Source organism: Vipera berus, assembly GCF_964194415.1.
Source record: "Vipera berus genome assembly, chromosome: 4".
In the NCBI taxonomy this organism is placed as follows: Eukaryota; Metazoa; Chordata; class Lepidosauria; order Squamata; family Viperidae; genus Vipera; species Vipera berus.
In genome coordinates, this window is record NC_138206.1 from 77665476 (window position 1) to 77678960 (window position 13485).

The 13485-nt window shown below is 43.8% G+C and overlaps 1 protein-coding gene across 1 annotated transcript in view; it reads right to left on the reverse strand.

Annotated features, from left to right (window-relative positions):
* The window catches only part of PRKX (protein kinase cAMP-dependent X-linked catalytic subunit), a 116837-nt gene that overhangs the window by 18018 nt on the left and 85334 nt on the right, over nt 1-13485 (reverse strand). Inside the window, exon 4 of the mRNA XM_081326307.1 lies at nt 701-820. Coding sequence (XP_081182433.1) covers nt 701-820 — 120 coding nt within the window. The remainder of the gene's footprint in view (nt 1-700; nt 821-13485) is intronic.

Below are 13485 nucleotides of genomic sequence, written 5' to 3' on the forward strand. Positions count from 1 at the left end.
AGTGATAGCATTCTCAACCCAACAGGCAAATAAAGCTAGCAATTTTTTGTTCTTTGGTAAATATAAGTCCCCCAAAATAAGAAACAGAACACTTAGGTTATCTTAATACATTGGGTACCTTATATATAAGAAAAAATCTCCTGGAACTTGGGCCAGTCCTAAATACATTGTTCGTTTACTACATTTATTTGTTGCAATGTATAATATTGTTGGTTTCTTGTTATTCTCTGAGCTTATTTGTTTTCCTGTAGATATTTCATTACCAGGCTAGATAACTTCATGAATGTGTAAGAGAGTGAGGTTTGCTGGATATTATATATAGTAGCTTGACTTGCCATTCTTGATTTAAGTGTAGTTTAGCATATATCCCATCACTTTAAACCCAAGAAATGCATATAAAGATCTTTCATTTTAATCTCAAAACTGATAATGACTAGCCTAATCATACAGTAAATGCCAGGTTTCAGTATACTGTATTGAGATTCCATTTTGATTCTACAAAACAAAAATTGAGGGAAAGGGAGAGGGTGAGAGAGAAAAAAACCCAGCATCTTCTTGTCACACAATTTTAAATTTGGCATATTTATCACATTTGATATCAAACAAAATAAGTTTATTCTGTGTCTTCAAAACTGTTTTACATACAATATAAAATTAATATTTGAGATAGTTGCATTTTCTTAATTGCAGATTTCCTTACCCAGACAACATCTCAAATACCAGAATGCCCAGGGCCCACCAGTCTACTGCTCTTCCATGACCTTTACTTTGTATGACTTCTGGGGCAAGATACTCTGGTGTTCCACATAGTGTCCATGTTCTAAAGAAAAATAAAACAAAACAAAGAAATAATATTATAAATAAATTCTATAAATTAGGAAAGTGTTGCCATAGAAGCCAGTTTATTCCATGCAATCAACTTTAAAGATGTGCAATTATACTATCATATGGTAGCTGCTGCTCAGACATAGGTGGTCTTTTGATCATCTGTAATAAGTTGATGGGAATTCATGCAATTAAGATAACCCCTAATATGTGAAAATTAAACTCTTATGAATGAATGGCATTTTGAATTCCTCACATTGCTAGGAAATGAAAGTGAATTAATCTTATATTTTGAAGCACAAGATATAGGTAATCACCTATACATGTCACAAATACTTAGTTAATAAAACATAGAGTCCTTCAAGCTGTTCTCAAGTATTGATTCAAGTATAAGTCAATATCAAAACCCATTCAGTTGTAAACAGCATTAATTTCATTTCATAAATTTCATAAAAATAAATTATTTAAAAATCCAGAAAATCTGTACATTTTGTCTCAAAATTCCAAATTTAAATATATCAATTCCAAGGCCTGGCCTTTTGCTTACAGCTGCCATATACACACCATTTTATACTACATATCTTATTGTAAATACTTAAATAAAGTAAAATAGTTCAGCACATGCTTCTCAAGATATTTTCCTAAAATATATCGTAATGTGAATGCTCAGTATTAAAACACAAACCAACTTATGGATATGTAACAAATCTGTATTTACTACAAAAAATGCTATATTGCGAAAGTAATCACACTGAAGAAATAATGATTTTAAAAACCAATGACTCATACACTAAATATTGAGACACTATTAAGAGTTTATAAGGGAGGGGTGCTTGTTATGCAATCCTGGGTTGCATAAACAGAGGCATAGAATCAAGATCACATGAAGTATTAGTACCGTTTTATAAAACCCTAGTGAGACCACACCTGGAATACTAAGCCAATTTTGGTCATCATATCACAAAAAGGATGTTGAGACCTTGGGAAAAGAGAATAGCAACTAAGATGATTCAAGGACTGGAGACTAAAACATATATGAAGAACGGCTGCAGGACTTGGGTTTGTCTAGTCCAGGGGTCAGCAACCTGAAACAGTGAAAGAGCCACTCGGAACCGGTTCCCTCACAAAAGGAAAAACTGGGAGCCGCAAAAAATGTGTGCGCATGCGCGTACATGGGCGCATGCGCAGAACAGGGTTTGACTGAAGAGTGGAGCCAAGGCGAGATATGCACCTACCCTGCATATTTGAATTGATTGGTTGAACGTTTTTAGTCCCACTTTTTTTTTGGGACTGCACATGGCAGAGGACTGAGAGCCGCATGCAGCTCCGGAGCCGCGGGTTGCAGACCTGTGGTCTAGTCTAAGGAAAAAAAGAAATAGGGATGACATGGTAGCAATATTCCAGTATTTGAGAGGCTGCCACAAAGAAGAGGGGGTCAAATTATTCTCCAAAGCACCAGAGGGCAGGACAAGAAACAGTGGTTGGAAACTGATCAAAGAGAGAAGTAACCTGGAATTAAGGAGAAAGTTCCTAACAGTGAGGACAATTAACCAGTGGGACAGCTTGTTCTCAGAAATTGTGGGTACTGCATCACTAGAAGTTTTTAAGAAGAGACTGGACAGTCACTTGTTTGAGATGGTATAGGTTCTCCTGCTTGAGCAGGGGGCTGGACTAGAAGACCTCCAAGGTCCCTTTCTATTCTATTCTATTCTGTTCTGTTCTATTTTATTCATCAGGGATTTCAGCATTCTATGCTTATCTATTTTATTCTAAATTAAAGCTGACTTCAAATAAATGAAGGACAAATGAAACCATTCCAAGAGAAGAAAAATTATTTAAATAAAAAGTTGAGCTCGGACTACAAAAATGGAAATATTTTGTGCTTAGATTTTTCAAGACTCCAGGCAATGAGCATCTGTCTTCATATATCTAGCCTACTTTTAGAATAGTTCAGTAAGGTGTGTGTGTGTGTGTGTGTGTATAATGGTATCTTAGTCATTCTGTTTTTATTTGAGCCTGATGAAGCCAATTAATCCCTACAGTATTTTAATTATGACTTGCCCATTTAAAGATAAAGGGAACTTCCCTAGTTCAAGGCATTGTTCTGTACCAGCCTGCTACCGGCCCTGCAGAAAAGGCAGGGACAACCCCTTTTTCAAGAAGGCAAGAGGCTGGAATTACGCCTGCCAAATTTATTGCAACAAAAACAAATGGAACAAGACAAACCAAGAAACAGGAGCTTTAAGAAACATGAACTATCCGAGCGGTTGCCTTCAGCAAACCAGCCCTCCCCACACATTCCCCTTATATTTATTTATTTATTTATTTATTTATTTATTTATTTATTTATTTATTTGTTTGTTTGTTTGTTTGTTTTATATACCACCCTTCTCCCGGAGGACTCAGGGCGGTGTACAGAGCAATAAAGTAAGAATACAATAAAGCAATAAAGTGAGAAAATTTTAAAACCCAAATCCATCAGGCCAGGCCGGCTTGTTGGAATAGATACGTTTTTAGATCACGCCGGAAGGAGCGAAGGTCGGGGGCCATCCGGATTTCAGCTGGTAAGCGGTTCCAAAGGATTGGCGCACCCACTGAGAATGCTCTCCCCCTGGGGGTCACCAGCCGACATTCTCTGACCGGTGGCACCCTGAGGAGGCCCTCTCTGTGGGAGCGCACAGGACGGAGGGATGTTGACGCTGGCAGTAGGTGCTCCCGTAGGTAATCTGGACCCACGCCATGTAGAGCTTTGTATGTCATCACTAGCACCTTGAATTTCACCCGGAAGGCAACTGGAAGCCAGTGCAGCTCACGGAGCAGAGGTGTAATATGGGAGTATCGGGAGACCCCCAAAAGCACTCGTGCAGCTGCACTCTGCACCAGCTGAAGCTTCCGAGTGGTTCTCAAGGGCAGCCCCATGTAAAGAGCGTTGCAGTAGTCAAGACGAGAGGTCACAAGTGCATGGGTGACTGTACGCAAGGCATCCAGGTCCAGATAGGGTCGCAGCGGGCGCACCAGACGAACCTGGGCGAAGGCCCCTCTAGTCACAGCTCCTATATGATCTTCTAAGGAGAGCTGTGAATCTAAGAGGACACCCAGATTGCGAGCCTTATCTACGGGGGGTAATAACTCGCCCCCGATATTAAGAGATGGAATAATCTGAATATCCTGACATGCCGGTATGTACAGCCATTCAGTCTTGTCCGGGTTGAGTTGAAGCCTGTTCCTCCCCATCCATTCCCGGACCGCTTCCAGGCAACGGGACATCACGTCGAGGGCATCACTGATGTGGTTTGGGGTCGAGATGAAAAGCTGGGTGTCATCAGCATACTGATGATAACCCACTCCAAAACCACGGATGATCTCACCTAGCGGCTTCATATAGATGTTAAACAGGAGAGGTGAGAGGACCGACCCCTGAGGAACTCCATAAATGAGAGGCCTCGGGGTCGATCTCTGGTCACCCGCCAACACCCACTGTGAACGTTCCAGAAGGTAGGAGGAGAACCACTGAAGAACAGTGCCTCCCACTCCCAAACTCCTGAGACGCCGCAGTAAGATACCATGGTCGATGGTATCAAAAGCCGCAGAGAGGTCTAATAGGACCAGGACAGAGGAATGACCCCTGTCCTGAGCCCGCCAGAGATCATTCATCAGAGCGACCAATGCCGTCTCCGTGCTGTGTCCGGGCCTGAAACCCGATTGGTACGGGTCTAGATAATCAGTATCTTCAAGGAACAGAGGAAGCTGATGCGCCACTACGCTCTCAACAACCTTCGCAAGAAAGCGAAGGTTGGAGACCGGGCGAAAGTTGTTTAAAACAGCTGGGTCCAAAGAAGGCTTTTTGAGGAGGGGTCTCACCACCGCTTCTTTCAAGGCTGCGGGGAAACTGCCCTCTTTCAATGAAGCAGTTACCACTGCATGGATCCAGCCTCGTGTCCCATCCCGAGCCGCATAAACCAGCCAGGAGGGGCACGGGTTCAATAAGGATGTAGTGGAGCTTAGCTTCCTCATGATCCTTTCTACCTTGTCCAGAGTCACAGGATCGAACTCTTCCCAGATAACATCAACAAGACTGTCCATGTTCTCATCGTCAGACTCTGCCCAGTTGGAATCCAGACTGGTCCGGATCCGAGCAATTTTGTTCAGCAGATGTTGGCTAAATTCCTCAGCACGACCCTGCAAGGGATCCTCCTTCACCTCTAGATTAAGGAGGGAGCGGGTCACCCTAAACAGGGTGGTCGGGCGATTATCTGCGGACGCGATAAGGGCAGCAAAGTAATTAGACCTTGCCCTCCTTGCCCGCCGCGAGATAAGACCTCGTAAAGGACCTTAGTCGCGATCGGTCGGATTCGGATCGGCTGGATCTCCAACAGCTCTCTAGGCCCCGTCTCTGCCGTTTCATCTCCCGGAGCTCCGTAGAAAACCATGGAGCCCACTGGGATCTGCAACGGGTCAGGGGCCGCATGGGTACAACTCGGTCAAGTGCTTCTGTGGCTGCCTTTTCCCAGGCTTCCACCATGGCACTGGCCGAGCTATGAGCAAAGGAGGCAGGTGGGGGGCCAAGCGGTTTGGAACCGCCCAGGGTCCATTAGCCGCCTGGGGCGGTACCATTTCGTTGGTTCAGTAACCCGACGGGGAGTGGCAAAGCGGAAGGTCAGCCGCAGGAGATGATGATCTGTCCATGACAGGGGCGTAACAATTGGAGAGCCCCCACCCAGATCATCTAACCACTGTCCAGATAGGAAAATCAAATCGAGCATGTGTCCTCCTACATGAGTTGGGCCCTGGATTATCTGCGTCAGGTCCATGGCCGTCATGGAAGCCATGAACTCCCGAGCCAACTCAGATGATCTCCCCAGGGATGGTAAGTTGAAGTCACCCAAGATCATAATTTTGGGGAACTCAACCACCAGTCCCGAGAGGATGACAAGAAGCTCGGGCAGGGCTGCTGCTACGCGACTAGGTGAAAGGTACACTAGCAGCAAGCCCAACTGAGCCTTAGGGCCACATCTAAGGAGGAGAGACTCACACCCGGCTATTTGGACAACAGTGGCCTCTCGCGGATACAGGTTCTCCCTCACCGCTATAGAGTTCAGGGCGTGGCTTCTCTCTGCCTCCTTCCGAGAAGCCCCATTGCCTTCCTCTGTTTACTCCTAATTGACTGCCTCCTGCGTCGGGCGTCCTTGAACAGGGCCAGCTGTGGGTCATCTTCATCCACGCTGTCAGGCTCACACAGCTGGGTCTCCGTGGTGAGCAAGTGGGAGGGGCCTGGCTGAGGGCTCTCATCAGCAAGATCTTCAACCCCCTCAGCAAGGTCTTCAACACCCCCCTCCTCCTTCTCTGAGTCGTCCGACCCAACTGCCGAACCCACAGGCTGACCCTGAATCACAACAGGCATCACACTGTAAATTCCAATTTTGCATATTGTTTACATGAAGTAATGCTTCCTCTCAGTAGCAGATTTCCTCCATTAGCATATTTGTACTTTGTCCTATTTTATCATATGGAATTCTATTGCAACTACTATCAAGAAATCAGGAAGAACTGCAACCATGTAGTTATGTTCACTTTGAACTACATCATCTATGAAAGAAAAGCAATGCTCTTTTAATTATCCTGATTTATGAAAAAAGAATAGGATGGATACAATATTGATATACTGGGAGATTAGGTGTACATTTCTAGCCTCATGAGACTGGCAATTAAGAGGTTACAGAATATCTTAATCAGTTCTATTTCCTTTTCTTTATCTTCAGAGGATCCACATAGGACTGGAAAGTATAATTTGCTGCTAATTCATATTCACCAAGCATATTCTATTTGGAACATTTCTCAATAATACTTTATAAGATTTATATTCTACCTTTCCCCTAAGGGGAAAAAAACCCCAGCTCACTCATCATTTTATCTCCACCAGAACACTTTGTGACGGATTTGGATGATAGTGTGATCCAAATTCATCAAGGGAGTTCCCATGGCTGATGGTGAACTTGAATCTAGGTCTGTCAGTTCCCATGCAATACCTTAACCACTATATAATTTTATACATATACACACTTCCCATATGAAGTGTGTATATGTATGAACCATATGAACCTTTGTGCTTTTTAATTCTATCGTTTATCTTAATATCTCACAGAAAAAAATGTCTTTCATGTGATAGTGACAATATGAACAGATGACAACTAAGACAACTCTGAAGGAATATTCATACTTTTTGTATATATTATGAGTCCTTTATATGTTATGTTGGATTTGAGTCTGTGTTTCAACCAATAATCCTAAGTCTGTTGGTCACATGTAAACAATTCACTGAGTAATCTTAGGATTGGTTTCTATTTAATAGAATGTATACCCAAGAAAATATGCATATAATTAAAACTGTAGTATGCAAAGCAGCTCAAAAACATATTGGCAAGTGATGATTCATCCTGCAGAAAGAGAGACCAGGTGTGTCAATTCATTCATAACCTGGAGCACATCTGCTGGATAGCATTCCATAAACATAATAATAGAAAGTCTTCTTTAAACACTGTTTATTCATATCCTTCAAAAACAAACATGGATGCTACAGGATGTCAACAGCATGAATCAATCATGAAGTGTTCTTTTGTAGTTTACCTTCCCACTTTATTCTCTTCCACTCCTCAGGGCAATTCAGAAATCTGCAGTGACTATTTAGGAAAAATGAATACTTCAGATAACCTTTGTAGAACAGCTATTAACACAGTGTAAGAATGCACAGAAAGATAATTCAGAGGCCTCGACCTCATAATAAAGAATGCAGTCAGAAGCTATTTGTTAGTTCTCGTTACACAAGAATTTCTCCTTTATATAAACTGAATTACAAGAAATCTCCAGTTTTGCCACAGATAAATGATACTATAGAATACTGTTAATACTCATGGAATGTAATCTTGGTCATATAAAACAAACACAAAATTGGATGTGAAAAAAATAAAATTATTTTGGTAATATAGAAAATATATTAATGTTAATTTTTTCTATTCAGCTACCTATGACTTCACAACCTACACAATGACTACACGAGTTCCAAAATTTGTTGTATGGCTGTTAACAAGTCAAAAATTGTGATTGTAAGAACCCTAACTTGTCATTCTTCATGTTTCTGAGATCCTAGTCTATCCACGTAATATATATAAAATTGCAAATATATGTATAGTGTATCTTGGCTGAGTGGCACAAATTTAGCAATCATCTTAACATTTTCTACCTTCCAGGAACACTTTTCATATAATTTGTTTTGCTGAAGCATTCATGTGTATTACAGAGAATCCTGGAGTTAATTTTATAGTATAGAACCAGGTTTCATATGGCTGCATTTTGCTAGGGAATGTTAAAGACAGAGTGGACGTTACTTCAGATACATTTGCCTTCTGCTAATGTGAAAGAAAGCTATTTAACTACAGTGGTGTGTTGGTACTCACTCTTAGTTTGGGAGGTGCGATGATGATTTTTCCCCATAAAAAATGTGTAATAAGTCACAAGGAAGCTGACACTGACAATTTTTAGATGACATCTTGAGTACCAAACAAATGATCAGTACCAGAACAAAATTTTCACATCAAAATGCATTGGATATCAAATTTGATAAGTTTCAAAGCAGTTGAGTACCAAGGTACCACTGTACTGCTGGTTAAAGTCAGTCCAAAGGATTCATTATCAACCATTTCTAGATACTGTTCACTGTTATTGTTTTTAAACCTCTGCCCAATTGTGGCTGACAATAAAATGATTAACTACATAGTGCCAATAAATATTGTATCATATATAACAATGTCTCAAACATCTTAAGACTTCAATGTTTCAGAACTGAACTGGATAACTTGTAAAACCTAAAACTATATTTTACAACTTTTGTGTATGCCTCATTTGGCATACACAACACAACTTAAGACTACCAACTTGACTGAAGTGTTAGTTCCTTTTGCTCAGTAGTAACAATTCTTTTGTTTTCTTAACTTTTCTCTATATTAAAAATAATAAATTCTTGTTCTTTAAGATATGGCCCATTTCTATTGATTATTGACTATCTAGTTTTATATTTAAGGATTTGTAACAGTTTTATTCTCTAACCTGAACTAAGTATACAGGTTTCTTGACATGCACACACATATCCTGAGCCCATCCTGGGGGGGGGGATTGTTAATTTCTTCACTTTCTAATAAAAAATGCTCTTGTCATTGTTCTGGAAAAAATAGTAAATTGACACTAGGCAGTTGATTCTTAAAGGACTTCTCATCACTAATAAAAAAATTAAAAGTTCATATTAAAAATGAGGTAATCCAAGGAAGTTGAACAGAAATCATAACTCAGCATTTTAAAAAAGCATAAAATTTCTGTTGCAGTAAGACCAGCTTTTGAGACATTTTAAGAACAAAAATTAGACCAAAATTTATTTCCTATTTATCATTCCTAAAAAATTTAACAAAATTTAGACCTTGATCTATTTTTGCAGGTTTAATCACAGTATCCATGATTATTTCATAAAAGACTCTTTTTAGTGAACATGAAACATCACTTCTAACCTATATCAGATAGAATTTTGAATTCTGAACATTTAATTATATGTGCTTAGAACAGTGTTTCTCAAACATGACACCTTTAAGATATGTGGACATCAATTCTCTAACCAGTACATCTTAAAGTTTCAAAAGCACTGCTTTCAAACAAGATTTTTCCACACAATGCTAAGCAACTTACTGTTTAGGAACAATATTTATTGGACAAAAGTTACACTGTAAAACAAACAAAATGAAGAAAAATAAAAATAAAGTTCAATAAAAAAGAAGCAATATAATCAAAATTGAACTACAGATTTATAATAATCTGTTTATAATCTGTTTATAATTTATAATAATCTGTCTCAGCTAATTTTAAGCTTCAGCCATAGAATCTTCATATAAACAGGAAAAGCAAATTATCTATGGAGATTCTCAGTCATCCAGGTCATAGTTGTTCCGAAGATGCTTTTTTATGAGGCAACTAGACTTTCTTGTTCTTCTTTAAAGACATTTCTCATCCAAGAAGCTTCTGAAGCTTTTTCAGCTCTGACTGGAAGGTGGGGAATGGAAAGATTTATACTCCCTGCAGGCAGCTGGTCATTTGTATTCTTTTAGAGAGTCATTGAGGCCACCTGGAGGTTTATCTGTATCGTCAGGGTCACCTGAATAGAGTAAATGGGTGTGTAGCCTTCTTGGAATTGTTGCAAGGACTGTGTTGTAGACTGGGGATAGATGATATTGTATCCTCCCCCTCTGTTGAGAGAAGGGTGTTCAATTTTGACACAGATGGCCTCTTTGACTCTTCTTTCAAACCAGTGGTCCTCTCTGTCAAAAATGTAGACTTTGCTGTCTTCAAAAGAATGGCCAAACTGAGCACTGTGGTGTATGCAGTACAATGCAGTGAGCCATGTGCAGAACTGTACATTGGGGAAACAAAACAACCACTTCATAAATGCATGGCACGACATGGGAGAACAAACCCATCAGGACAAGATTCAGCAGTCTATCTGCATTTAAAAGACAAAGGCCACTCTTGCAAGGCCTATAAATCCTTCCATTCCCCACCACCCAGTCAGAGCTGAAGAAGCTTCTTGAATGAGAAGTGAAATGTCTTCAGAGAATAAAAAGAAAGTCCAGTTGCCTTGTGAAAAAGCATCTTTGGGACAGTAAATTATACTATTTAATGCAACATAAAAGTAGCAAGTTATACTGTTTCTAAACACAATTGTGCTGAGGAAGGAAATAAATGCTGGCACAACTCTTTATCTAGCTCAGGGGTCAGCAACCTGAAACAGTGAAAGAGCCACTCGGAACCGGTTCCCTCACAAAAGGAAAAACTGGGAGCCGCAAAAAATGTGTGCGCATGCGCGTACATGCGCGCATGTGCAGAACAGGGTTTGACGGAAGAGTGGAGCCAAGGTGAGATATGCACCTACCCTGCATATTTGAATTGATTGGTTGAAATTTTTAAGTCCCACTTTTTTTTTTTGGACTGCACATGGCAGAGGACTGGGAGCTGCAGGAGACAGCTGAAAGAGCCGCATGCTAGAAGGTAAAACTGATACAAAAATAGCTATTTGGCTACAATAAGATTTTGTTCCCTACAAAAATTTGTTCATGTAGCTTTATTTCTAAAACTGCTTCACCATTATGGAAAGTAAAATATTTACTTAGCATTTAGATGGTTTGAAATACTTGCACGAAGTATTTATATTTATATTTCATTTCTAACTATCTTTTCTGTGCAAACCCAAATCTCACCTCCCCCCCCCCAAGATTCTGCCATTCCCAAGGAGGAAAGGGAACAAGCATGGGTTTTTATTGCTTTCACTTCCTTCCTCAAATATAACCTTTTGTTTATTCCGCCTGCCTGCCATTCATCACAATAAGATCAATTACTGTATATACTTGAGTATAAGCCGAATTTTTCAGCCCACTTTTTGGGCTGAAAAATTCCACTTCGGCTTATACTCCAGTCAACAAAAAAACTTACCGAGGACTTGTGCGCGGCCGAGGCTTTGGTGCTTCCGGGATCGCGCGCACCTCTCCCAAGCCACCGCCGTCCGAGACCTGCCGAAGTTTGGGGAGGTTTGGGGAGGTGCGCGCGCACCTCCCCAAACCTCCCCAAACTTCGGCAGGTCTCCGTTCCTCCGCGCCCTGCCTGCCTGCTTCTTTCCGCAGCGGAAAGAAGCAGGCAGGCAGGGCGCGGAGGAACGGAGACCTGCCGACGTTTGGGGAGGTTTGGGCGCCTCCCCAAACCTCCCCAAACGTCGGCAGGTCTCCGTTCCTCCTGCCGACGTTTGGGGAGGTTTGGGCGCCTCCCCAAACCTCCCCAAACGTCGGCAGGTCTCCGTTCCTCCTGCCGACGTTTGGGGAGGTTTGGGCGCCTCCCCAAACCTCCCCAGGTCTCCGTTCCTCCGCGCAGACCTGCCGACGTTTGGGGAGGTTTGGGCGCCTCCCCAAACCTCCCCAAACGTCGGCAGGTCTCCGTTCCTCCTGCCGACGTTTGGGGAGGTTTGGGCGCCTCCCCAAACCTCCCCAGGTCTCCGTTCCTCCGCGCAGACCTGCCGACGTTTGGGGAGGTTTGGGCGCCTCCCCAAACCTCCCCAGGTCTCCGTTCCTCCTGCCGACGTTTGGAGAGGTTTGGGCGCCTCCCCAAACCTCCCCAGGTCTCCGTTCCTCCGCGCAGACCTGCCGACGTTTGGGGAGGTTTGGGCGCCTCCCCAAACCTCCCCAGGTCTCCGTTCCTCCTGCCGACGTTTGGGGAGGTTTGGGCGCCTCCCCAAACCTCCCCAAACGTCGGCAGGTCTGTGCGGAGGAACGGAGACCTGGGGAGTTTTGGGGAGGTGCCCAAACCTCCCCAAACGTCGGCAGGAGGAACGGAGACCTGGGGAGGTTTGGGGAGGCGCCCAAACCTCCCCAAACGTCGGCAGGTCTGCGCGGAGGAACGGAGACCTGGGGAGGTTTGGGGAGGCGCCCAAACCTCCCCAAACGTCGGCAGGAGGAACGGAGACCTGGGGAGGTTTGGGGAGGCGCCCAAACCTCCCCAAACGTCGGCAGGTCTGCGCGGAGGAACGGAGACCTGGGGAGGTTTGGGGAGGCGCCCAAACCTCCCCAAACGTCGGCAGGAGGAACGGAGACCTGGGGAGGTTTGGGGAGGCGCCCAAACCTCCCCAAACGTCGGCAGGAGGAACGGAGACCTGGGGAGGTTTGGGGAGGCGCCCAAACCTCTCCAAACGTCGGCAGGAGGAACGGAGACCTGGGGAGGTTTGGGGAGGCGCCCAAACCTCCCCAAATGTCGGCAGGTCTGCGCGGAGGAACGGAGACCTGCCGACGTTTGGGAAGGTTTGGGGAGGTGCGCGCGCACCTCCCCAAACCTCCCCAAACTTCGGCAGGTCTCTGGACGGCGGCGGCTTGGGAGAGGTGCCCGCGATCCTGGAAGCACCGAAGCCTCGGCCGCGCGCAAGTCCTCGGTAAGCTCCGGGCGGTCACTTGCTTCGCGTCTCCTGAGGGAAGGGGGGGCCACTGGAGCGGGCGTGTTTCCTCGCCTGCTGGGCGCCGCGATTTGCCCGGGGAACGCGCGGGCCCCGAATGGCAGCGTGGAGCGAGGAAGCGGACAGCCAGGGCTTCCCCAGAGCCGCGGCCACACAGGGTATTCCTGTGTATTCAGGCTTGCAAAATGGCGGATCGAGCCTCTGCTGGCGGCAGAGGCTTGCAGAGCGCGGATCCAGCCTCCGCCGGCGGCGGAGGCTTACAGAACGGCGGATCGGCTTATACTCGAGTCAACAACTTTTCCCAGTTTTTGGGGGTGAAATTGGGGGTCTCGGCTTATACTCGAGTCGGCTTATACTCAAGTATATACGGTACTCTCTCACTAGGTATTTTCCCTCTCATCTTACGGGCAACTAAGAAAGTGGGTGGAATGAAACCCTCCGGAATCCGCTTTGTTTTTCCGGATGGAATGTGAGGGGGTAGAAATGATTCTGCTATGAATGGACTGATGTTTCTCCTCTTCCCAAGAGGGGCTTACCACCTGGAATTAGCTGATCTGGAACTGACCGAATGAACTGTGGGGTGGGGCTTGCTTGGGTATATTTAAAAATATCAATCTGTGAAGGGATTTCTCAGATCC